This window comes from Lactuca sativa, chromosome 7 (assembly GCF_002870075.4).
Source record: "Lactuca sativa cultivar Salinas chromosome 7, Lsat_Salinas_v11, whole genome shotgun sequence".
Taxonomy (NCBI): domain Eukaryota; kingdom Viridiplantae; phylum Streptophyta; class Magnoliopsida; order Asterales; family Asteraceae; genus Lactuca; species Lactuca sativa.
Window position 1 is genome coordinate 60,984,516 of NC_056629.2, and position 27,647 is coordinate 61,012,162.

General features: G+C 37.8%; 3 protein-coding genes across 3 annotated transcripts; 2 read left to right on the top strand and 1 right to left on the bottom strand.

Moving 5' to 3' along the window:
* Positions 1 to 4,795: 4,795 nt before the first annotated feature.
* Positions 4,796 to 5,557, bottom strand: LOC128127258 (secreted RxLR effector protein 161-like). Its single transcript, XM_052765703.1, has one exon. The coding sequence runs from the start codon at positions 5,555 to 5,557 to the stop codon at positions 4,796 to 4,798; it is 762 nt and encodes a 253-aa protein (XP_052621663.1).
* A 17,114-nt stretch (positions 5,558 to 22,671) lies between these two features.
* On the top strand, positions 22,672 to 23,895 carry LOC111883767 (uncharacterized). Its single transcript, XM_023880085.2, has one exon. It carries the CDS (start codon positions 22,672 to 22,674, stop codon positions 23,893 to 23,895), a length of 1,224 nt encoding a protein of 407 aa, XP_023735853.2.
* A 54-nt stretch (positions 23,896 to 23,949) lies between these two features.
* Positions 23,950 to 25,416, top strand: LOC111883765 (uncharacterized). The gene is made up of 2 exons (XM_052765704.1): positions 23,950 to 24,522; positions 24,670 to 25,416. Exons 1-2 carry the CDS (start codon positions 23,950 to 23,952, stop codon positions 25,414 to 25,416), a joined length of 1,320 nt encoding a protein of 439 aa, XP_052621664.1.
* Positions 25,417 to 27,647: the final 2,231 nt, after the last annotated feature.

Below are 27,647 nucleotides of genomic sequence, written 5' to 3' on the forward strand. Positions count from 1 at the left end.
TCTTATGAACTCACCAGCTTTATGCTGATAATTGTTTTCAAAATAATTTGTATCTTCAGGTCAAAGATAGACAGGTACAGACGCGGCATTTTTGGAGAAGGTGGAGCGCACAAGACCCATCTCTTATTTTTGAATTACTTTTGGGTGATTGTTAAACATTACTGCATACGCTTGTAATTAAATTCACTATATAAGACTATGGTTGTATGTTTCTTGTTTCTACTATTATGCAATTGTGATGATACTGTTCATTACGTCATCCACCCCGAAACGTTTTCCGCCGTTATCGGTTTTGGGGTGTGACAATTTTGAGTATTTTCCGAGTCGGTTTCAAGTTTCTCACGAGTTGGCTTGTCTCACTTACACCCCTATGTGCCGTTCACAAGGTTTCCATCATTCATGATTCATGTTGCTGTTGTTTCACTTAACACTACTTTAATTTCATTAATTGTGATGTTTGGATTATTTTCCATTTTTTTAGCATGTAACATTTAAAACCTTTTGTTTGGTGGTTATGAGTGTTTTCTTGTTTGGGTCCCGTTTTTGGATTTCTTTTTAATATCATCATTTTGTTTGTTAAAAAAACATAACACTACTTCAAATCTTCAATTCTGGTCAATGAAATTGTATTCTATGCTTATTAAACTATAATAAGTAATAACAAAACCAAATAACTAAAAAGACTAAAACCTACTCCTCAAAATGTTCGTGTGACAACTACGATTGTTAAATGTTTCTCAACGGATGATTCACATATGCAAACAAATAATATGATGATCTTTGCTTTGCTTTTCAAGGTGGAAGTGACAACATGAAAACCTTTTGTCTTATGTTTGTGATGCATGGGGTGTTTTTCACGGACCTCGTGATTGTTTTGTTAAATAAGGTTACCACACTCGATGTAAGGATTCCATATATGATTATTTTCTAAGGGTTTAATAATGTTTAGGTTTTAGTATTGAATTAGTTCAAATTTTAAATCAAACTACAAGCTGAATACGTTTTTTAATTATTCTAATTCGAAATAAAAAGCTAAACGACACACTTGCAAATGAAAAAGTGAAAAACCTATTCATTCGTGGGATTAATAAAACCATATCGTGAATCAATTAATTCTTTAAAAACTTTTGAATTAATTCTGAAATTGAAAACTAACCTTTAAAAAGTATTAAATGAACAGCCAAAACCAAAACATAATCAATCACATCTAAAAATAAAATAAAATAAGATCAAGTAAAAACTTACTCTCAATCTAACCTGTTAAAATAAATATTTCTCAACCTCGTCATCAAAGAAAACTATGAAATACTACTGATCCCCTCTCATGCAATCTATCCTCCCAATCATAATGCATGTGGGTGGCACGTGATCTAAATTTCATGAGGAATATCAAATATGAAACTTTTCTTACGTCATTTTCTAGTCAAATAATCGGGCCAAAAAGATTCCAAGTCAAATTCATCATCCATTATATTCCCTTTTCTCTTTTCTCTTTTTTTCTTTCTTTATATATTTTTTAATCTACAATAAGTCAATAACTAAAACGTATAAATATAAAAAAGGCAAACATTAGTCCATTCTCTGTACTACAAAATATCACCTGCCATTACATTTCACGATGATATGACACAATTAATAGATACATAAAACGTGCTAAAGTTAAATTCTTTAATAAACTCAATTAATGAATTTCAACCAAAGAGTCCGACCTTAATTAAAGCGGAGTAAATGTCTTACTATCATCAATTAGTAATTACCTTGTCTTTCAGCAGAACAAAATTTTTAATCCATCAAGACATCTATAACACATTAATATCCGCACAAACTATAATTATTGTAATTTGAAAATACCTACAAAGAGAAATTTCCATGAGCTCATACTTGCGTCATTTTCATCATCAAGACATCTTTCCATGGGATACAGTCTCACTGTTGCTTGATTCTTCTAGAAACAAAATTAAAATCATCTATAAGCTAATCATTATTAAGATATTAATGTGTAAAAAAGACATAAAAATTGTAAGTGTCGCACACTTGAAGCTCTTTAGTAGTGTTTTCTTCCCGTGTAAGGGTATTAGTATGCATATTTATCATCTTTCCCATCCCTAGCGTCATCTCTTCCATATCAGTGCCATATCAACGACTCATCAAACATTTTTCTTATTTGGTCAACCATAACAAAATATACAAGTACTAAAGCAAAAGTGTACAACCCATAATGCATGAGATAAATGATGGATTTCATCATCTACAAAACATACAAGTATTAAAACAATAGTGTTTGGGGAAAATTAAAGAACATGAGGACTAAGGGAGGTATGTAAAAAAGAATTAATAATTTATTGTTTCTTGGTTAAGAGAGTCTCAAGGAAAGCACATTGCTATATTTTGAGCATTCAACCCTAGATAATAGGGAAAATACAAGAAATCACAACATACTTTTATTTATATCATACATGTATGTGTGAGTTATTTTTTTTCACAGTTGTGACAACAGTGACTTTTTTATTTTATGTTTATAGATTTTAAGTTTTGATAATTACAAAAACTAGCAATATTCTTTCTCTTATTATTAGTTATACCATTATATTTTCATTTTTTTTATCACAAACCTTATTCTTGCTAAGAGTTAAGACATTGCAATTTGAAAATTTTGTCAAATTAAATCCTTTTTTTTAACTCAATGTAACTATAGCAGTGAAAATTGTTTTGTATTTTTGAATGACATTTATATAATTAGATGAATTTCAAAGTAAAATGTTGTGATAGGTAGAGATGAAGTAGAATGTTGTAAAAAATGCATTTACCCCTTTTAAGTTTGTGCTAAATGCAAGAAATATAAACATATTTTCATTTATTTGTTTGTTATAACATCTCACTTTTATTTCTTTCGGTCATAACATCTTGCTTATCCGTGTTCGTGTTTCTTCACAAGGGAACATATCTCACGTGGCCATTATATGGTATTGCAAAAAGATATTCTACAAGCAAGAGTTACAACGGCTAATTTTGTCTAGCCTAAAGATCTTGAATTTAAATCGACATTAGAATGTGGTGATAATGTTGTTGTTTATTGAAATCTGCCTTATTACTTTGCACATATATTCAACTTTATAGAATTTGATAGATGGTATTGTTTCATTAACAAGAATGGTGAATCTCAACGCCCATTGAGTGTAAATGTTGGATGCTTGACATTAAGAAGAGCTCAGATTTCCTTAAAATGTATCTTTTTCAGTTGATATTATTCATACTGATATTATTGATAGAAATATAAGTATCTTGTTATATTTGGTAAATAAGTGCAAATATATTGCTAGTCTAGGTAAATGTTTGAAATATATTTGTAGTTTAAATCGGTTTCAAATTAGTACGTTGCTTATTTGTTGTTGTTGTTTAATTAAGTGTTATGAAACTCAGTATTAAACTATTTCTATTTACAACATTATAAAATGTACTTCATTTGACTAAATGTGTGAAGTACAATGTGCTAAATTTGAATATATTTTAAAATTTAAAGTATCTTGCTTTCATTTATTTGTTTCTTATAGCATTTTCTTGATATAACATCCTTTCTAGATATTTTATTAGTAAAATTACTTATCAAAAGTTATTTTCGACAAAAATTTATTTACTTTTGATAAATGTAAGAAATGACATAAAAATACAATACAATGTCTTAATAAAAAAAATCTTGAATGGATTTACAAAGTAAAATGTTTTAGACCCAAAGGTGTACATAACTTTCACATTTCATTTTTATTGGGTTACGTTAACCTCATCTTAATAAAAAAAAAAGTAACTGAAACTTCTATGTTGTAATTGAGTAGATTAGAAAGTATAATGTTTTAGCCCTAAGGATATACATAACTTTCACCTTACACTTTTCTTGTGCCACATCAACACCATCTTATTTTTCTCACACTCTCCTTTCACTTTTTAAAACACGGAAAATAGTGATATTTCACTTCCTTTCTTTCTCTCTCTCTCTCTCTCTCTCTCTTTTTTAAATATAGTTTATACAAATATTATACTCTTATTGTAGGGAATTAAAAACCTTAAATTTTAATATTTTTTTTATAATGCTTTAGTGTATATATAATTTAATAAAAACTAAAAAAGAAAAAAAATAATAACATTTTATAGCATTAGTCAATAAGGAGGAGAGAGAAGGTACAAGAAACACAAACCACATACATCTACTCCGCACCTAGAGTGTGGTGTTTCTGGGTGCGGTTCACAAACAGTACCATGTGGTTCCTAGTACATTGTCCGATCTTAAAAAAAAGTAACTGAAAATGCATTATTTATTATTATTATTATTATTTTTAAAATTTAATGTGTTCCACTTTACCCCTAAGACGACAAGGTGTACTCACTTTTCATTTTTTTTGTACCATGTCAACTTTTCATTCACTTTCTTTTCACTATTCAAACCCTCAAAAATAGTCGTTTTTCCCTGCTTTTCACTTTTATCTTTTTACAATAAAATAAAATTAATTTTGAAGACTATAGTTCAAAAAATAGATAGAATTAATTAAAAAATGATTAATAAACACAAAAATTAATAAAAATAGAAATATTTCATTACTTAAAAATAAAAATTTGAAGCTTTTGGAATGAATTGATTTATTTTTCAACAGAAAAAAATGCCTATTTATAGGCTGATTACAGAGGATATCCTAGCTGTACAATCAATGTTAATTCCTGTAAATCAGGGATTCTACCTAAAATTCAGGGATTTACAATAACTAAGATTATTCAGTAATTAATACACATAAATCTACACTCCCCCTCAAGCTGGGTTATGTATGTCAAACATTCCCAGCTTGCATACTAGTTTATCAAAGACATTCCTTGGAAGGGCCTTGGTGAGAATATCAGCTATTTGAAGTCTTGATGGAGTATAAATGGTTTGAATTATAGCATTTTCAATCTTCTCAGTGATGAAATGTCGATCTATCTCAACATGTTTTGTCTTGTCATGATGGACAGGATTCTTAGCAATGTTAATTGCAGCTTGATTATCACAAAACATTTTTATAGAACCTCCTGTAAAGAGTCCTAATTCCACCAGTAGTCTTTTTAGCCAGATTCCTTCACAAATACCTAAAGCCAATGCTCTCAACTCTGATTCTGCTGTACTTCTAGAGACCACAGATTGTTTCTTGCTTCTCCATGTCACTAGATTACCCCAAACATAAGAGCAGTATCCTGAAGTACTCCTTCCATGAGTTGCACCTCCAGCCCAATCTGCATCGGTATAGATGTTAATCTCTTTGGTGCTATTTTTCTTGAATAGTAGACCTTTTCCTGTATTCATCTTGAGGTACCTAAGAATTCTCGTAACAGCCTCCATGTGTTCTTCAGTAGGATTGTTCATAAACTGGTTGACAACACGAACTGCGAAACCAATGTCAGGCCGTGTATGTGATAGGTAGATCAAGCGTCCCACTAATCGTTGGTATCTCCCCCTATCTGTAGGTGGGCTGTCAATTACTGATCCAACCTTTTTGTTGGAGTTCATAGGAGTTGAGGTTGGTTTGCATCCAAGCATCCCTGTTTCTTTTAGTAAGTCTAGGACATACTTACGTTGGGAAATAAAGATACCGAGTTTTGATCAAGCAATTTCCATGCCCAGAAAATATCTAAGATTTCCAAGATCTTTGATCTCGAATTCCCTAGATAAGAAGTGTTTCAATCTTTCTATCTCTTCCACATAATCACCGGTCAGAATGATGTCATCCACATAAACAATTAGGATAGATATCCTTTTATCGGATGAAAATCTGACAAATAAAGTGTGATCAGCTTGACATTGAGTGTACCCACTTTGAATGATTGACTTGGTAAATCTTCCAAACCATGCTCGTGGGGATTGTTTAAGACCATATAGGGACTTCTTGAGTTTGCAAACCTTTTCTCTGTTCAAGAAGTTCTCGAAGCCCGGTGGAATATTCATATAAACTTCTTCTTCAAGGTCACCGTTCAAGAATGCGTTTTTTATGTCGAGTTGATGTAGGGCCCAATCTTTATTTGCAGCAAGGGATAGCAGTACACGAACAGTATTAAGCTTAGCAACAGGAGCAAACGTCTCTTGATAGTCAATCCCGTAGGATTGAGTGAAGCCTTTAGCAACAAGGCGAGCTTTAAATCTCTCAATGCTCCTATCAGCCTTGTGTTTAACAGAGAAAACCCACTTGCAACCAACTGTTTTCTTTCCAGGTGGTAAATTGGTAAGTGTCCATGTATTGTTTTTCACCAGAGCATTAATCTCATTTTATACAGCTTCTTTCCATTGAGAATCAGCCAATGCCTCCTAAATTGTGTGAGGAATTTGTATGCTATCGACAGTAGAGACGAAGGCTTGATAGGATGGTGAAAATGTTTTATAGGACACAAAGTTGCCAATTGGATGTTCTGTACATGCACGAACCCCTTTTCGCAAAGCAATAGGTATATCTAAATCATCATTGTGATCAACATTATCATGTTTAGAATTACCTGATTGACCTGGTTCAGATTCGTAGTAGTCCTCAAGATGTGTTGTGTGCTCTATGTCTTTGCCTGGTTGCTTCCTTCGTGTATACACAATAATTTCTTTTTCTTTTCCAGTTGGTTCTTGGCAAGGAGATGGAACCATGAATGGAGAATGGGAAGAGTTTTCCATGGCTGGATTTGAAATAAAAGGACTTTCATCGTGAACACCAGAGGGTTGAGTATGGGAACTTTGATCGGTATCTGGAGATAAAGTATCGACACTAGGAATAGAGTCCCAAAGATGAGATTCGTTTATATTCTCCCCCTGAAGCTCAGATTTGTAGTAAGAATGATTTTCAAAGAAGGTGACATCCATAGAGTTGTATATTTTTCGTGTTGCAGGAGAATAACATTTGTAACCCTTTTGATGCGATGAATACCCAATAAAGATACACTTAATAGATTTGGGATCTAACTTGCTACAACTCTGAGATTGATTGTGTACAAATGCAATGCAGCCAAAGACTTTAGGATCAAGAAGACTGATGAATTTTGTATGAGGAAATAACTTCAGGACATATTGGCATGGAGTTTGCAAGTTAAGAACCCGTGAGGGCATTCGGTTTACAAGGTAGGTGGCTGTGAGAACAGCTTCACCCCAAAAGTCTTTAGGAACTTGAGTAGAAAACATGAGAGATCGAGCAACTTCAAGGAGATGCCGATTTTTTCTTTCAGCAATTCCATTTTGCTGAGGGGTGTCTACACAGGAGCTTAAGTGTAGGATGCCGTGTTGAGTGAGATAAGGGATAAGAATAGAGTTGAAGAATTCTTTGCCGTTATCCGTCTTAAGGATTTGAATCTTGGTGTGAAATTGAGTTTGAATCATAGAATGAAAGTTTTTAAAAATTTCACCCACTTCTGATTTGGAATTCATGAGATACACCCAGGTTAACCTAGTGTGATCGTCGATAAAAGAGACAAACCATTTTTGTCCGGTTATAGTCTTAACTCGTGAGGGACCCCACACATCGCTATGAATTAATAAAAATGGTTTGGAAGGTGTGTAGGGTATACTATGATAAGTGTTTCGAGTATGTTTTGCGAGTTGGCAAATTTCACAGCAAAGAGAGTCGGGACTTTTATTAATAAACAGTGAGGGAAACATTTTTGAAAATACCAAAAATTCGGATGACCGAGACGATAGTGCCACAGCATGATATCACTATCTTTATTGGAACGAGACTGGTTATTTAAAGAGAACAAGCTAAATTGTTGAGATGTCCTGACAAAAAGAGCGTCATCTTGTAAGACATAGAGCCCATAACACATCTTAGCACTGCCAATCATCTTCCCCGAAACCAGGTCCTGAAACACACAAATATCTGGGTAAAACTTAGCCACACAATTGAGTTGACGTGTAATTTTACGAATAGATAGTAAATTATATTCCAATTTGGGTACATAAAGAACAGATTTGAGGGTTAGATTTGGGTTTATTTTGACTGAACCCACACCCACAACTTTGGAGGATGTTCCATCTGAAATTTTTACTGTGTGATGTTTTGAACTTGCATGAAACTCAGAAACAATGCTCGGATTTCCTGTCATATGATCTGATGCTCCAGAATCAAGAATCCAAGGGTTAATATGCTTTTTACTGACCATAAGGGCTAGTGAATGGTTACCTTTAGTGGTCAACAACCCTATACCGGGAGTGGTGTTTGGTTGAATGGACTGACTTAAAATTTTCTAAAGTGCCTCCAATTGTTCTTTGGTGAAAGGAGATGAGTTTGATGTGTCCCCTTTTCCTTCAACAACACTTGAAGGAGTAATGGCCACATTTCCATGAGTTTCTTTGTCTTTCCATGATTTTGGTTTCCAATCAGCAGGTTTTCCATGAAGTTTCCAACATGTTTCTCGATAATGTCCAGATTTACGACAATGTTCACACCATGGTCGTCCCTTCTGTTGTCCTCGGGCAGCAAGAGCAGATGAATCTTGAGTTGATGGATTAGGGGAAGCACCAAGCATGACCTTTTTCCTACTCTCTTCCTGTCGAACCTCTGAGAATGCTTCCTTAACATGAGGAAGAGGCTTGATACTTATGATCCTACTCCTGACTGCATCAAGTTCTTTATTGAGTCCATGAAGAAACTTGAAAGTTCTCCTTTTCTCAACGATATTCCGGTATAGAGTAGTGTCATCAGTACACTTCCAGGAATAGGTTTCAAATAGATCTAGCTGCTACCAATACCGAGTAAGAGTGTTAAAGTATTGTGTGACAGAGGTGTCGTCTTGGCGAAGGTCATAGAGGGCGGCTTCAATTTCAAAAAGTTCTGATGTATTTTCAGAACTGGAGTAGGATTCTTTGACAACATCCCAAAGTTCTTTTGCAGTCGGATATAGAAGAAAGTTTTCTCCTATATCATTATTCATAGAATTAATCAGCCTTGACTTAATCATGTGATTATCAGCCTTCCATGTTTTGTACTTTGGATCATCTGATTTTGGAGTCTCAATCTCTCCAGTAAGATATTCCTCCTTTCCTTTTCCACCAATATACATCATCACAGATTGTGACCATTGAAGAAAGTTATGGCCATTAAACTTGTGACTGGTAACAAGAGATATGACTTCATTACCGTGAGAGGATGAACTAGAGATGTTGAGGTTATTGATGGTAGAAGGATGTGAAGAAGCATCTGATGTGAGACTGCTTTTTTCATGAGCCATGAGTTCTGTTGAAGAAAGAGAAGGCTAGAACAAAGATTGTTGGAAGAGATGAAGGTGAAAAAGAGGCTTCTAATGCTCTGATACCATGAAGCTTTTGGAATGAATTGATTTATTTTTCAACAGAAGAAAAATGCCTATTTATAGGCCGATTACAGAGGATATCCTAGCTGTACAATCAATGTTAATTCCTGTAAATGAGGGATTCTACCTAAAATTTAGGGATTTACAATAACTAAGATTATTCAGTAATTAATACACATAAATCTACAAAATTACATAATAAAAAGAACAACAAAGATTAAAAAAAAAAAACAAACATGAAACAATCTAAGTGAAACATTTTTTCATGATCTTCTTTCTCATCCTCAAAACTAGTTTGAAGTACTGTCCCAAAAGATTGTCAGTATTTTGCATCAAGAACTACATATATTCCATTTCTTTTATTTCCTCGTGCGCCTTTTTTGGCACATGACAAACGTTTATTTTAATTCAAATTGTATTTGATCAAATGTCTCCTTCATTTTCCGCATTTCTTCTGTTTCTCTGTTGAAATCCGATGCATTAGAAGAAGACCCCTTCCCCCTCATTTTTTTCTTTGTCTCTACCCATCGATTAGGCAATTTCTTCTAGCTTGAGCTCGTCGTCATCATTTAAATCTAACCCGCCACGAGCATCTGAAAAATTTGTGTATCCACTTGAGTCTGTTTTTGTTCATTTTGTTGGTGTTCCTCCGAGTAGGATGGTGGCTTTAAATTTTTTCCATCTTGGACTATAAGATAACACTTTCCAACAATCATTATACTTGAACATCTTTCTCGTTTTGTCGCGAAACAAATGTGAAGCTTGTTGAAGAATTTCTTCACCCTGACCACTTCTCATTTGGGTTTTTAGATTGTTGTACAACCCATTCATCTTCAAAACACATTTCACGATATCTCCCCACTTTGAATTTAGTTGGTGTTTAGTACGGTAGTCATCACCTTCACCTAATTCCTTTTGAAATCTTTCAAAAATTTATAGCCAGAAATGGTCAATCGATTGTGCATTTCCTAGCTCTAAATCCTTCGAAATGTCAACCCAAGATTGTGTCAACAATAACTCTTTTGTTGGAGTCCATACTTTAGGCTTGGCTTTTTTTTTCTCTTCCACGATTTTTTTCCTCTACGACATGGAAGGGTGAGGGGTTGAGTTTCCTGTATGACTTCATTATCCGAGTCATCGAGGCTATGGGTTTGAGGATGGTAGGGTGGGGTGTGAGTTTGAGAGTGATAAGGTGGGGTTTGTCTGTGGAGTTGATTTGGTGAAAGTTGATCGGAAAAAACAACAAAGTTGTTGAACATGTTGGGGTTAATGTTTGACACTTGAATGGGGTAGTATTCTCGAATATTTTGGTATTGAAATTATGGAAGAGATTGAATTGGGGCATCAAGTTGGGGACGATAAACTGGGAACGATAGATTGAAAGCAAAAATGTTTCTAGTTAGCGTAATTGAACTAGAAACACATGTTTTTCTTCTATTAGATTTTGGGCTTAGGTTATTGGGTTTGTTGGATTTATTTTTCTTAAAAATGAAGAGGATAAGGATAGAAGAAGGTGTGATTATGATTGTGGAATAGAAGGAGTATTTATAGGGTTGTATATCGAATTCAAAATAAATAATAAATTACATTGAAATGGACCGATCACAGCAAGAGAGAGACAACGGTGAGGGGATACCCCCCCCCCCCCCCCCGCCCTAACTTTTATCCTCACCCACACCCTATTCCGAGATGTGGTTCCGACCACTTTTCACCTAAACCGTGGGTACACCTTCCGACTTAAGTTTCTTGATATTTCATATATTATTTTTTAGATTGATTTATTCCATTTTCATCCATAAATTGGTATTTCAAACTCGTTTTACCCCTTTGAGATTAAAAAGTAATAAAGTAAACCAAAAAATAAAATTTGAAAAAGTTTAAATGCTAGAGATAACAATATACTTTTTCATCTACGACAAGCCTAAATATTGGAAATAACAACATACCTTATATATTTATTCATTATAGCATCTTGTTTTCATTTTTTTCCCATTATACTTCATTTTTTATTAACGTGTTTATACTTTGTATTTTTTTACACTATTATAGCAATGTACTTCCTTTATTTTTGGGTATTACAACATCATACCTTCAAAAACCCACCCAATCATTACTTTGTTTTTATATGACGTTGGTCGATACTCAAACACAATGCACTAATAGAAAGAAACCAAAGCTTGGTGTTTGTTATATTAGTTACTAGACGAATTCTCGCGCGTTGCGCAACGAAAATTAAAAATATATTGTTAAAATATTGAAAAATATATGTTTAAAATGGTTATGTTATTGACATTAACTTTGAGATAATTGTTTTACACTAATATATATATATATATATATATATATATATATATATATATATATATAATCTCTATTATTTTTAACAATAATATTCATTGACATCAACCCACATACCTCATTAATAGAATTAAATATAATTATCTATTTAGTATTACTTTTAACAATTATTATTATTGATTAATTATATTTTTACTTATGCAATCATTTTTTAATTTCAATAATGATGTTCATTTAAAATACAATTTATTTATAGCAAAATGTAATTTATTATTTGATGTTATTATTATTTAAAATTATTATTCATTAATTTTAAACCACTTATTATTAATAATAAGTTAAAGAAGACTTTTAAGAAACACTTAATATTATTATTAAAATGTGAAACATAATAAAGTGATAAGATAGACAATTTGCATTTCAAAAGAGACTTGCATGGATAATATGACATATCCATGTAATTTGATTTTATTATTTATAATTATTGCTTATTAATTTTAAAACCACTTGTTATTATTAATAAGTGAAAGAAACTTTTAAAAAACACATATTATTATAATTAAAATGTTAAACATATACTAAAATATAAAGTGATAAGATAGACAATTTACATTTAAAAAAAAGCTTACATGGATAATATGGATAATATGACATATCCATGATTTTTAATTAATTATTGTTTTGAAGCAACATGAACATACAAACATGTATACAATAGTTAATTAAATATTATATATATCACCATCCATAACATATGATCGATAACATGAATCTAATCTAATTTACATTAAAATTTCAACCACAACATACAATGATATTCTTAAAAGAATACTTAAATCAAGAAAATACAAAAAAAATAGTATATAACAAACTTAAAAATTAAAAACTTCAATATAATAACATTGCTCGAGAAATTGTTCAAAACCTCAAACCAACACAAAAAACTTTAAACTTGTTTTCTTTGTGAATTTTGTATGTGATTTGTATTTGTGTGTCTACTCAAAAAGATTGACCTTTTTATAGTAGAGTATCCATTAATTGTTTATTAAATATATTATATAAGTTATAAAACCTTTGAATTATTAATCATTATTAAGAGACTTTTGAGTGATATTCATTAAAATATGAGGTTTCAAATGCATGAGGTGTTTGTAAATTTTTATGGAGGTTTTAAATGCATGAAGTTCAAGGAAAAATGCTAGTAAGTATATATGATTCATGGCAATCTATATTCATTTATTTCCATTATAGCATTGCATTTCCGTTTTTTTATTAGGGTATTTGTAATTTTGAAAAATCTATCCCATTACAACAATATAGTTTCAATATTTTTTTTAATACCGACACCTAACTATATCATATGAGGTGCACAACCTAATTTCTAACTTGTCAAAGATCAGACCCATTCAAATCTCATACATAGGAACAAAATTGTATAAAAATGAACTTTAAACTAAAACCATAAATTTTTGTCAATTAGAAGAACCATTTAATTCACTGAATATTAAAATAAATGTAGTAGTATTCTAGTTTGATAAGTTTATGAAAAAATAAAGTGTAAAAGGGAAAGCAATATGATGAAGTAAGCGATAGATAAAAGAAAGGGAAAAAGGTAAAGCAAAAATCCAAATGGCGGTGTTTGCTTTGTTAAATCATATATGCATCATTTTCTTCAAGTTAAATTCTATTTAACTTGGTAAGTTATTTTAAATTTTAAAGTTGTGTTGTGATAATAAGTTAATAAAAAAAAATTGACAACTACTATAATACTTAAAAATTAAAAAAGTATATATATTTAAGAAAATTTGACTTTGAAAATCTAGTCGTCTATTTTAGGACGGATATATTATTACTTCATTTTCGTCTTCGAAATCCAAAAAATTGTCACATTTCACTTTATCTCATTTTTTTTTTTAAAATAAAATTATTATAATTTTAAAAACTATGATCTAATAAATAAATACAATTAATTAAAATAATTGTAATAAACACAAAAATAATAAAAATAGAAATATTTCATTTGTTAAAAATAAAACTTGCATAATAAAAATAAGAGCACATAATTAAAAATAAGAATAATTAAAATGTTACATCACTTCGAATCGTCACCCGAATCCTCGACGAAAAATTTGAATCTTCACCTAAATCGTCAAACAAATCATTATGTCAATCATCGATTACGAGTTGTATGTTGTCTTTGTGAATATGTTCCACCGAATAAGTGTGAAAGGTGTGATGACTTTCGCGATCATGTACTTCTTTTTTGTTTGCATTATACTCTGGCGTACCAACAACCACACCTTCGACGGTTTGCAAGATCTTGTTTTCATCGTAGCGACATATCACTTTTTCTTCATCTTCTAAAATCATATTATGTAATATGGTTCATGGGTACATTATATTTTGCAACATTGCAACCTCATATGATCACATCGAAACTTGCAGTACTTTCCAACGCCTATTAAGTACACCAAATGATCAGTCAACGTCCTTCCTAGCTGATTCTTAGGCCATCTTAAACTTTTTTTTTGTCGTTCTAAAATGTAAATAATTTCATAAAGATACATAAGTTAGGATATATCCCATCAGTAAGATAGTACCCACACTTATATGCTACTTAATTTTCTTGAAACGACACATTGTACAAGATAAATGTTGTTGAATACCGGTGATAGGCAAAGAACATTGATGTTGTTTGCTTCTATGGGACCAAAGAATGCATGACATATCCAAATATCGTGTGATGTGATTGTTTCTACAGTTATCATCGTCTCTTTATGATCACCTCACATGAATTGACCGCGCCATGTGTTAGGGTACAATGCCCATGCCCAATACATGCAATCGATGCTACCAAGCATTTAAGCGAACCAATGCTTATTTTCAAGCACCATGTATAATTGGTGGACATCATCGACCATAGGTTTATGTAGATATCATTCACCGTAAAGCAAAATAACAACTTTAGCCAACTTTTAGACACTTTTCCACGTGGTCCTCTCGGACATACACAAATACGCATCCCATTTATCCGCTCATATGTCGTATGCTAACTAACACATGGTTGTGCATTTTTGTATCAGAGAAAAATATTTTTCTACATCTGGCATCCCACATCAATTTAAAATATGGAAATTGGCCCTCCAAGTCACCAATAGTACATAAAAATAACTCATTCCTCATCTCGAATCGCCATCCAAACTTTTTTAGTGTACACAATGTAATCTGCAAAATAGTATTCTATAAGGCGACTTCGCCCGACTTTGCAACTTCTCTTCAAAGGAGCTCTTATCGTTCTAAAATGTTCACTTTGAGCTTCTTAGTTTTGGTAATTGATGGAAAACGCAGGTTACAATAACAATGCTCTAAGCGGAAAAACATTTAACAATTAAATGATTAGGACACATACAAACTAAAGGGATATACGTCTTTCACATAAATGCAACATACTATGAATTAACAAATTACAATAACCCTAATGAAATCAGAATTCATAAAGGAAGATTACATACCTTTTGATTTGTTATAGTAAACAAATCAGAAACCCTTCTTCAAAGCTTTTGGAAGCAAGCACCAGAAATCTCGTGCCTATGATGGTTCACACTCAACTCTAGCAACTAGAAGACTTGAAGAGAGAGGAGAAAGGAGATCTAATTTCGGCCTTGGCTTATGAGAATGGAGTGGCCAAAATTTGTAGCTCATAGGGTCTATTTATACTTGAATTAGGAAATTCTGGATAACCCTAATTTGAATATTATATTAATATTTCAAATTAGGTAATTATCTACTCCCTAATTATCTATAAGGGATAATCTAGAAACCCTAGATTGCCTTCCAAGAAACCGTCCACCCTAAGGGAGGAAGGTTCTGGAACCTCTTGCTCAACGATTGAACAATTATAATTAGACCCCTACACTTTTAATTAATCCAATTAATCCTAACATTAATTCCAATTAATTTATGATTAGTTATTAATTAACTATTACTATTTTAATTAATATATTATTCACATAATACATTAGTAAATTATTCATTTTGATTTCTAATTAAATTATTAATCATATAATAAATTAATAAATCATTCTCTCTCTTTAAAAGTCATCATATTTAATTACTAGGTTTGAGGGCAACCCAAGATGACTTTGCTAATAATTCAAGTATATACTAATTCAGTTATTGGCTTAGATACCTAATCCAACAGTCTCCCATTTGGATAAGTCTATAAGTGTAATTACAAGTATAACTTCTAAATCAAACAACAAAGTGTGCTTCCATAGCAATTGCCGAACTCTGATCTGACCAGACATTGACCCTAAGATAAGTGATCGAATATTCCTCCATTCTTCTAGATATTATACAGACATATGAAATGGATTAGAATCAATCTCATTATCCAAGTTTTGTTTCCCAATTTCAGATTTCTGATGACGACATAAGACTTCAAATTGAACACATCAATTGAGTCCCGGATGGGCCAAGCACTATACTTCAACACCAAATCACCGAGGGGCCCAAATATATCATTTCTCCCATTAGGACAAAAGGACCGAATAAACTTTGACTTATATGCTTATATCCTTTACTCAACAAATCATACATGATACTGCATTTTATAACATCATGTTACTGACACATTTTCGTAATACCAATGCACAAACGACTTGTAAATTACAACTCATATATATCTGTTTCAAGAATATAAGATATTATCCTCTCATAATTAAACGTGATATAATACTTAAATCTCCATTTCTAAGTACTCATAAATGTTATATCAATACAATTGTGTAACGATCGAATTTCGAGGTATTGGTTAATTAATTCTCCTTAATTTATGATTGGGCCAAGTATAGACAAAAAGGACTTTTGGATTGGACTTAAGCATTTAGGCCAAGAATTGGGCTGCCCATAAGACGTACGATGGGAGTAGCCTGGATGTACGCGGGGCGTAGTGGCATCGGATTCGGGGGACGCGCACACATACGCGCAACATACCAGGAGTATGTGTAGCGTACGTGAGTAGATGGAAAACCCTAATTTTTAGGGTTTAAGTCATATAAATACCCCATTATAGCCACACCCCTAGCTTCTTACCAGTCCCCTCACCCTCAGAAAACCCTAATTGTACCCCATACTCTATTGTTGTGTGTGTTTGACCTTTGTGAGCTCATTTTGGTGAAGGAAGCTTTGGAGAAGAAAAGGAGAGGTTGGAGGAGAAGCCTTTGAGTGCCTTGAGCTCAAATATCTAGATTAAGCTCATATTTTGGCATCTAGAGAAGGTATAAAGCTCTTAACTTTCTCCCTCAAAGTCTAGATCTAGGGTTTGGAAGATTTGGACCTTTTTAGGTCCAAAGTTTGGATCTTGTTCATGCAATTTCGAATTTGAGCTTAGGGTTACCACTATTGAAGCTCAATGGGTCCCTTTCGCAGTAAAGTTGCAAGCTTTGAGACTCTTATTAAGCCATGCAAGACATCTAGCCTTTTCTTTGGAAGTTCATTGTCATTTTTAGTGTTAGGCTCATTTGTTGGATTGCAAGCCACCAAGTGACCAACTTTATGGGCTAGGACGAAGTATTGGACCTAGATCTGCAGTATGGACGTAGTGTCTTAAGGAATTAATTCGTTTTGGAAGATGTGGCTTAGCAGGAGCGTATGCTGGGCGTACATGTAAAGCCCGTGTTTCTAGGCTAGTCATTAATATTGACATAATGGTCTAGGTTAACCTTTGTAACTCATTTAGAAGAAATGAAAAGGAATTATGTGAATATTATGTGAATTATGTGTTTCCTGCTTAATTATTAGGGCTTAATTAATTAAGAATAAAAATAAGTGTCAAAATTAAAGTGTGAGATAAGCCCGATATCTTTACATAAAGTTGTAGTGGTCGAAACAAGGATTTCGGGGATATAAAGAGTACCAAAATCCGAGTTATAACGAAGAAGTTATGACCTGTCGAAGTTTCGCGACAAAACCGGCACGGTGCTGAATGTCGTAAAAAGTGAGTTTTTGATAAACTACTTTTTAGCCTGATTAATCTAAACGAAAGTCGTAGTATTCGTCAAACCGAGAAGTTCGACAAAAAGAACGCCAAAATCTGACTTCGTATGAGGAAGTTATGATTTTTCGAAGTTTCAGCTTAACAGTAGACAGCTAAAAACTCAAATTTTAGATCGAGCGATTTTTAGCCAACACAACCTAAACAAGAATTGAAGGTCTCGTCATTAGGAGCACAACGGTAAAAAGTCTGACGAAAACGGACGTCGGATGAAGAAATTATGAATTTTTAACGGATTTACTGTCCCGGTCTGTTAAAAATAATAATATAAAATTTAAATTCAAAATTAGCCAACGAAGTCTAAACAGAAGTTGTAGAAAGTAATTTTAGCTACGCGTGCATATAAAGAACGTAAAAAACGGAGCTCGTATGCGAAAGTTATGGATTTTAGAAGTTTTGGCGCGAAAAACGAGAAAAATCCCCAAAACCGAGGAATTTCGCACACGTGGACTTCGGCCACGTCACCCTCGCTTCGCATCCGACGCGTGTCCAGAAATTGCTGAGTCACCGAAGCCACCTGGCGAGGCGTCTCATGATCTTCTCGAGTCCGAGGTTCGGTCCAGTAGAAATGCGACGCGTGCCTCTTTCCCTCGTGCGTCCGAACCCTCGCAGGTGCCACGAACCCCCTCATCGGATCCGGACTTTGGTCCAATCACCAGCTGCCAGTGAGGCCTTCGCATGCGCAGCCCACGTGCGAGCCTTCCCTGCGAACCTTCGGATCTGCGAGGCGTGGCTCCTTCTCAGCCGTCCGATCAGAAGCTCTTCCCTATAAATAGAAGGTTGTGAGCCTTCTCAGATATTTTTGAGAAATTGCCATATTTAACCCCTAAACCCATATTTTCTTCATCTTAACATCCCGCAAAGCCCCGGTATCGATTGTAATGCCCGGAATACTCCACGAAGTGCCCGAGAAGCCCGGAAAATTTTATTTTTCGGTTTTCGAAGCCTGACTTTTACAAAGTCCGGTTTCTCAATAAAACTCTCGGTTTTATTAGAAACGATCGTTTTAGGAAACGAATTGCTGCCCGATTATCACCAAATCATGTGAGTGTATAGTCACTTTCATTTTACACATAGATATGAAGTATTTACCTTATAATACGTGCTATGTGTAAATATATTAATTGTTTATTTGAGGTGACTGTTGAGTTGACGTTTTATACAAGTTTTAAACTGTATAAGTATTTTTATCTACAAATATGTTGGGTAGAACATGGGTAGATAGTGATGTGTGATAAAATAAAATTGAGGAGCGGCCTCGATGAGTTTTGAGATCCAGTCATCTAGCGGAGTTTGGATGACGACCACGGACTTTCTAGACAGTCCAGTGGGAAACATTAGCAGGTCCGCAACATGTAGATGTTAATGAACTGAGAGTGTTCATTCGCTGTACTCCATCCCCCTCATGGTTGCCTTTAGGACATGTATGGCTGGGGAAACCCCTTAGCAGTAGTGTCCATCCCGGTGATATTCTTTAGGCTAGGTCCCTTGTGATAAGTGTTTAGGGACATAAAGTAAGGATAACGGGAACGGGTAATCAGGGTTTTTGTTAATTGATGAACTTAGTAAGTTTATTATTATTGTGGGTTGAAAACCCTATATGCTCACCAGGCTCCCAAGCCTGACCCACTCAGCTTTTTATGTTACAGGAAGTGGAACCCGAGCATAGTCGGAGGACGACGAGAGATTTTTGGATTATAGGCCAGTAGTTGTAAATAACTGTTGAAAGGCTTATAATATCTTGTTTATGCTTTTGATCTGTATCGGAACATGACATCCCGAGGTTTTGATATATATGGAAAATATATACCTTCTTAATGAAGGACTTTGATGAACTTTTATCATATGTTGTTTGGGGACCAATTCCGCAACATCTTTTAAAAATATTTCTCTGATTTTATTTTAAAAAGCATAAATTAAATCGGTCTTTTCTGGCCGAGAAATTAGGCCTTCGCTCAGCGTACGCCCAATTAGTGGGTTCTAAGTATTGGGCCTTTTGTTGGGCTTACCTCTGGTCATAGCAGAATTTGGGCCGTAGTGGGCCTTCAAAAGTCAGTAAGGGCCCAAGAATTGGTTTGGGCTTGGGAGGAAAGCCCATTTGGAGAGTTGGGCCCAATTTAGAAAATTGGGCAATTTGGGGACTTATTGGGTCCTAGTGAGGACGAGAGAGGAGTGGGCCTAGGTCATAGCCCAAATTAAATCAAAGGGGTAAAATTGTCATTTTACCCATTGAAAGCCATCAGTTTTTGACTAAATATTTATTTGGTCATTATAGCCGGGGAGTAGTGGAGCAGTCGACGGTGCCACCTTTTCACGAGCTATTCCGCAGTCAGGTGAGAGGTGAGTTTTCCTCTAGTAGGAACAGGTCTACGGCCACAATGCCAGCCCGTTTAGATGATATTAGTTCCAGACATCGGTCCGATGTCGGGGTTAGCCCGATGCTGTCTATATGCTTCCTGACTTCGGTCCGATGCCGGGGTGATCCCGAGAAGTAGTTATGTATGCTTGATGTCTTTGTGATTCATGCATGTTTATGTGCTATGTGTTATGTGTTCTGGGGAGAGCCCGATGCCGGGGTAAGACCGATGTATGCTATGCTAGTCCTGTGTTATATGTAATATGTTTCGGACTTCGGTCCAATTTCGGGGCAAGCCCGATGTAGTTTATGTGTTTATGTTATGTGTTTATGATATATGATATGTTATGTATGTGCCGGGGTGAGCCCGATGCTGGGGCAAGCCCGATGTCGGGGCGAGCCCGATGCCCGATGCGGTCGGATGTCGGGGTGAGCCCGATGCCAGGATTCGTCCCGATGTAGTGGGAGTAGTCCCAAAGTTATATTTATCTATGTTATGATTTTGTATGGTATGTGGTAGTTTGGGGAGACTCACTAAGCTTCGTGCTTACAATTTCAGTTTTGGTTTCAGGTGTTTTCGGTAGCAAGAGGAAGAGCTCAGGATGATCGCATGGCACATGATGGCGTGCCTAGGGCAGCACAGCAAAGTTGCATCCAAGCCCTAGAACCGGGCACACCAGCCAGATCCAGCCCAACAGGCTCAGCGCCCGCTGGTGCCCCCGGGAGCGGAACACCCAGGCGAAAGGCTCGCACCCGCCAAGTGACGCTCTTCGCTCCAAGACAAAAGTACGGCCAAGAGACAAACAGTGGGATCAGAGCATTACCGTCAAAGCCAATGAGAGCGCTCTGACAGTGGAAGGCGCATGACCCTCCAATCAGCTCCTCTGATCCTGTCTCCCCAAAAAAGCGATCCTGTCTGGTACGGACCAGGCAGGAGCGCTAGGTATAAAAGGATGCATTCTCATACTAGCGAGGTAAGCTCCCCAATTGATCTAGAAAGAACAAACACAAACTGTAAATCCATCCTAACTTGACCGTCAGAGCGTTCTCCCGGGAACTCCTCCCAGGAAGCGGCTGACGGCCCTTGTTCTTTGTGATCTTGCAGATACATCCAGGCAACCAAGAAGGTCCCACCCCAGAGTCAGAAGCGAGGTCTCATGAAGAGAAAGGTTCCATCATTTGGCGAAACAAAAGCACGAAATCAAGCATTAATGGCATCCAACGGTAGTGAGGGACGACCAGTTAGTCCCATACGTCCCATGGCGATGTTGGACGAAGCGCCACCGCCTACAGTGACCAATAGGCCAGTTTTGGGCGAAGGAAGTTCTACAGCAGCCGCCGGAAATATTTCGCAACCGTTGTCTTCTCAACAAAGAGCAACTCCGGTGGAGCTATTTTCGCCCACACAGCTTCAGACGCCACCGTTCTTTGCGCCGCCGCTGCAACAGACGCGGACAGTCCACTCAACTGCACCTCCATCGAGCCACATTTTCAACCTTTCACCATCGTTTGTAACACCCACATCGTTCCAGACGACTGGTGGACAGAATTCCACAACGCTATTACCACCATTGGCGCAAATCATGATGAACAACTCACCACCCGTATACCTAACGGTCGGAGCATGGACTGGACTGACTATTCCCCTGAACAACAGCTTACAACAGCCGATAATGATCAACCCTGTTACGTCCATGCACTCTTTCTCCACTAGCCATCCCCTCCAGTTACCATTCCAACCATACCCCTTTTATGGACCAAGCCCAGCCTACCTTACGCCCCTACAGCATGGAATGAGTTCGCAGTACCAGCAAGGGACGTCAACTGCTCCAAACCAGGATGGTTTTTCCCGGAGTGTAACATCTCCGTTCGTTAAAGAGTTGCTGGATTACGAAATACCAAACACCGCGAAGCTCCTAACGCTTAAAACGTACAATGGAACCACCGACCCAGATAGCCACATTGATACGTATGAATGGACGATGACGTCGTTAAAACTTAACGAGAAGTTTTGGTGCACATACTTCCCGACGACGCTCGATGGAAACGCCGGCACATGGTTCAAAACGCTACAACCGGGCAACATTTCAAACTTCGCTCAGCTCAAATACCTCTTCCTCACCAACTTCATACAGCTACGTAAATACAAAGGCAATTCTCATTCAATTATAGGCTGCAAACAAAGGGAGGGGGAGACTGTTCGAGAATACTTTACAAGGTTCATAAACGCTACGCTGGATGTACCGGGGCATGACGAAGGCCTCATTGCTGGTGCTTTCACATGGGGACTCCTGCCTGGGCCCCTCTCGCAAAAACTCATGGGAAAGAAGCCTCTAACACGAGCTGAGTTGAAAGAAAGAGTGGAGCGGTACCTACGGCAGGAAGAGGGTGAGGCAGCCAAGCAGGCCTACTTGAAGGCTATGGCGACTAGACATCACCACCCGACCCACACGGAATTCCGAGGGGGAGGAAGACACTATGGCCAAGCAAGAAGACCATCACCGCGTTTTCGAAACCATTTATTAAAGACGACAGACGGGGTCGCCGCCCAGAAGTATATGCAGTGTCTGAGAAACAACAGCCAGCCAATTCGCCTAAGAGTCGATATTGTGAGTACCACAAAATCAAAACACATGATACAGCTAGCTGTTCGGTGCTAAAGAAGGAGATGGAGGAGAAACAACTTAAGGGAGACCTAGTGGAGGTGGCGCGAAGCCTACGCGCCAAATTCGATGTTGAGAACGCCAAGGGTCCATCCCGCGAAGGAGTTCAGCCCAAGGAAATATTCATGATACGCAACAAAAGAAGTAGGGAGGAACAGCGAGGAGAGCAAATCATTGTTAAACCGCCAGCACGCGCACTCACGTTCTCCATACAGGATCCTCGGCCAGACGGTTGGAAAGGAGACAACCCTCTGATAATACAGGCATCCATCAAAGACGTGACTATCCATAGGGTCTATGTCGACACCGGGAGCTCAGCAAACATCATATATGAGCATTGTTTCCGGCTCCTCCCGGATCGCTGGAAAGACAATTTGCGACCTACGACGGGTAGGCTGGTGGGATTCACCGGCCACAGTCTATGGCCGTTTCACCCCCCCTTAACAATCACTAGCCACGACAAGCAGCGGAAGAAGACCACCCTGATAGACTTTGTGGTCATTTGGCACTCGGCGGAACACAACATCATCTTGGGAAGGACCGCCCTCCTGAAGCTAGGGGCTGTACCTTCAACCATGCATGGGATCATGAAATTCGACACTACAAAGGGTGAAGCCACGATTCTGGCCACTCCGCCCAGAGAATTGCAGTGCTATACGATTATGGAGCCAACAGAAATAACCAAAGGGTCCAAGAGGCCCAGGGGCAGTCTGGTAAAAGGGAAGGAGGTAATCGATGAGGGATATCCCGATCAGCCGATCGATGTTGGAAGCGACCTCCCAAGCCACATAAGAAGAGCACTGGTTGACCTGCTCAAACGCTACAAACATGTATTTGCTTGGACCCCTACGGATATGGTGGGGGTAGAAAGGAAGGTCATCGAACATAAGCTGATGATCAAACCGGGGGTAAAAGAGGTTAAGCAGAAGAAAAGGGTACAAGGAGGAGACCGTAACAGGGCAATCAATGCAGAAGTGGCTAAGCTAACGGAGACCGGAATAGTAAGGGAGGCGACGTTCCCAACATGGATCGCAAACCCAGTTATGGTTCGTAAGCAGGACGGGTCGTGGCGCATGTGCATCGACTTTTCTGATCTAAACAAGGCATGCCCTAAAGACTGCTACCTACTCCCGGAAATCGATCAGAAGGTAGAGTCGCTACAGGGATACAAGCTAAACTGCTTCTTGGACGCATACAAAGGGTATCACCAGATATTGATGAGCAAATAAGACGAAGAGAAAACAGCCTTCTATACAGACCATGGCACGTTCTGCTACACCAAGATGCCTTTCGGGTTAAAGAACGCAGGGGCGACATACCAACGGCCAGTTGACTCGATATTCGCCAAGCAAATTGGAAGGAATATTGAGGTATATGTAGATGATATGGTGATCAAGAGCCCAAATGAAGAAAAAATACTGCAAGACATTGAAGAGACTTTCAAAACGTTAGAGGTAACCAAGATGAAACTAAACCCAACCAAATGCACGTTTGGAGTGGAAGAGGGGCAATTCTTGGGTTACTATGTTACTAGACAAGGCGTCCAGCCCAGCCCGACCAAGGTCGACGAGTTCATCGAGACGCCAACCCCAAACTCTCTTAGAGATGCACAAGGTCTAAATGGGAAGCTCACAGCTCTAAGTAGGTTCATCTCAAAATCTGCCGACAAGGCTATGCCACTGTTCCACACCTTAAAGGGATGCATCGAGAAAAACAATTTCCAATGGACAAATGAAGCTGAGAAGGTGCTCCAGAGAATCAAGGAGGCACTGCACAAGCTGCCAACCCTGGTAACCCCCATCCCGGGAGAAACATTACAAGTGTATCTATCGACATCAGGTGAAGCGATATCATCGGTATTGGTTGTGGAAAGGGAAGGAGAGCAGAGACCGATATAATTTGTTAGCAGAGCGCTACAAGGACCAGAACTAAATTATCCCACGCTGGAAAAATTGGTGCTGGCACTCATCTACGCTGCGAGACGATTAAGGCGATACTTGCAGGCACATCAAATCGAGGTACTCACAAGCTACCCCATTAAACAGATCTTGTTGAAGCCGGAGACGTCGGGTCGGCTGGCCAAGTGGGCAATTGAACTAGGAGAGCACGACATAAACTACCGCCCAAGAACAAGTATCAAAGGGCAGGCGTTGGCTGATTTCTTACTAGAAATTCCCGACGGAGGGAATCCGGCGAAAGAAAAGGTGTGGGTAGTTGAAGAGGCCCCTACCGGCGATGGTTCATGGACCCTGTACACGGATGGAGCGTCCAGCAGGGAGGGCTCATGGGTGGGTCTGATCCTGACTAGTCCAGAAGGAGAAGAGGTAACCTACGCCCTCCGTTTCGACTTCCATACATCAAACAACGAGGCGGAGTATGAGGCACTGCTTGCAGGATTGCGACTCGCCAAACAGATGGGTGCGAAAGCTATAACAGCGCTAACCGAGTCAAGGTTAGCAGCGAACCAAGTAAATGGGAGTTTTGAGGTAAGAGACCAAAGAATGAGAAGGTATGTAAAGATGGTAAAGCAACTGGTAGGATCATTCGGCCAATTTACTATCAAGCAGATACCCAGAAGTGAGAATAAGAGGGCGGACGCTTTGAGCAAGCTAGCGTCCACTTGTTTCGACCACCTGTCAAAGAAAGTTTTAGTGGAGGTGCTCCGGGAGAGAAGCATTGATAAACAGCAGGTGAACATCCTGACCCCCGCAGGACCCACATGGATGACGCCGTTCCGGGAATACCTCTAGAGAGGGGTGTTGCCGGACGACCATGACGAAGCCAGAAAAATACGTATAAAGGCGCCCTCATATGCAATGGTGAACGGGGAGTTGTACAAGAAGGGGTTCACGTCTCCATGGCTAAAATGTTTAGATCAAGCCAAGGGGAAAGAGATATTGCAGGAAGCACACTCAGGGCAGGTAGGCACACACGAAGGAGCGAGGGCTTTGACAGGAAAGGTGCTACGAATGGGGGTATACTGGCCAATGATACATCAAGACGCAGTAGAAGTAACCAAGAAATGTGGGGAGTGTCAATCTTACGCCCCAGTCCAGGCGGAACCCTCGACGTCGCTAAGCAATATATCCAGCCCGTGGCCTTTCTACCAATGGGGCATAGACATAGTGGGTCCATTCCTAGAAGCACCAGGGAAGCTGAAGTATATGGTGGTAGCCGTGGATTACTTCACAAAGTGGATTGAGGCTGAACCATTGGCATTCATATCTGGGAGGCACATGATAAATTTTGTGTGGAAAAACATCATGACAAGATTTGGAACACCTAAGGTTCTCATCAGTGACAATGGTTTGCAATTCGCTGAGAACCCATTCAAAGAATGGTGCACTGCCAAAGGGATAAGCCAACGCTTCACATCGGTGGCACACCCCCAAGCGAACGGTCAAACAGAAGTGTCCAACCGAACCATTGTCAATGGGATCAAAAAGAGGCTGGGCAAAGAAAAAGGGAATTGGGCAGAGGAGATACCAATGGTGCTATGGTCATACATGACTTCACCACGGAAAAATACAAAGGAAACCCCTTTCAGCTTGACATATGGGACTGAAGCCATGCTCCCCATGGAAGTGGCAGTGAATACGCTACGGGTGGCCAACCAAGATGAGGAAAGCAATGTACAAGGCCTGAGGATAAACTTAGATATCCTAGAGGAAAAGCGCGAAGAGTCGGGAGTACGCCAAGCTGCATATAAACATGCAACAGAAAGGTATTACAACCAAAAGGTAAAGGAGAAGGCCTTCAAAGTGGGCGAGTATGTTTTGAGGAAAAATGAGGCCAGTTGGGCACAGTCCTAGGGAAAGCTAGGCCCAACGTGGGAAGGCCCATACAGGGTCACAGAGGCAAACAGGAACGGGGCATACGTATTAGAGATGATGGAAGGAAGACCCATTCCAAGAACATGGAATGCTAGGAACCTAAAGAAATATTTTTTCTAAGGAAGAGGAAAGATGTAACCCTAGTTGGTTGATATCCCATTGAGTATATTGCACCTTATAGGTACTTAGACTACATTTATCCATGCTAAGTGACATGAGAATTGATACTCAGTGTATTCCTATATTTAAAGGCATGAGTTTAGTACTCGACATATATAAAATTTCATGCATAAGCGACATGAGCTTAATACTCAGTGTATTTAAAAAACCTGCGGTTAAATAGTAATGCAATTGCTGATTTCTCACACTTAGTGTAATGATCTCCAACGATTGAATGATGAGTGCTAAGCACACTCAATTTGAACACTTAGCGTGTCAATAGTAACAAACAAGGAAAAATATTTGGCACATCCTGAGTAATAGGTAATAAACGAATAAGCCAAGCACAAAACACAAAAGGAGATAATAGATAATGCTTAGTGCATATCAAACACATACATAAAAGAAAAAACATTGTTCTAGGCAATCCAACCATTACAAAACAAAGCACATAGACTAAACAAAACAAGGAAATATTACGGCTTCGAACCATCCCCAACTGACTTATCACCAACCACAGCCTCCTCCACAACATCATCCGCACTCACTTTCCCAACCAACCCATCAGAAACTTCCCTATCATCTGCCACCTCATCAACATCGCCATCTCCAGCACCTACTCGACCATCACCACTAGCACTACAATCTTTACCATTCCCTCCCACACCAATGTCATTCACAAGCACCATTTCACGACTCGCAACATCCTCAGGAGTGACCTCTTAACCAAAAGAACACAACTCTCGCAAACCATCAATACCCATCTCTCCCAGACCCAACAGACTTGCGTGATTCATACTAGCAAAGGATAAGAGAGCATCACTTACGCTAACCACAGGCCCGACAGATAGTGAACTAGCACCCGCCTCCCCACTTTCATCACCACTTAAAGTTTTCTGTGACATCCCCAAAATCACGGCCAGAAAAGACCGATTTTGTTTATGCTTTATAAAAATCAGAGTACTTCATTTTATAAAAAGGTTGCGGAA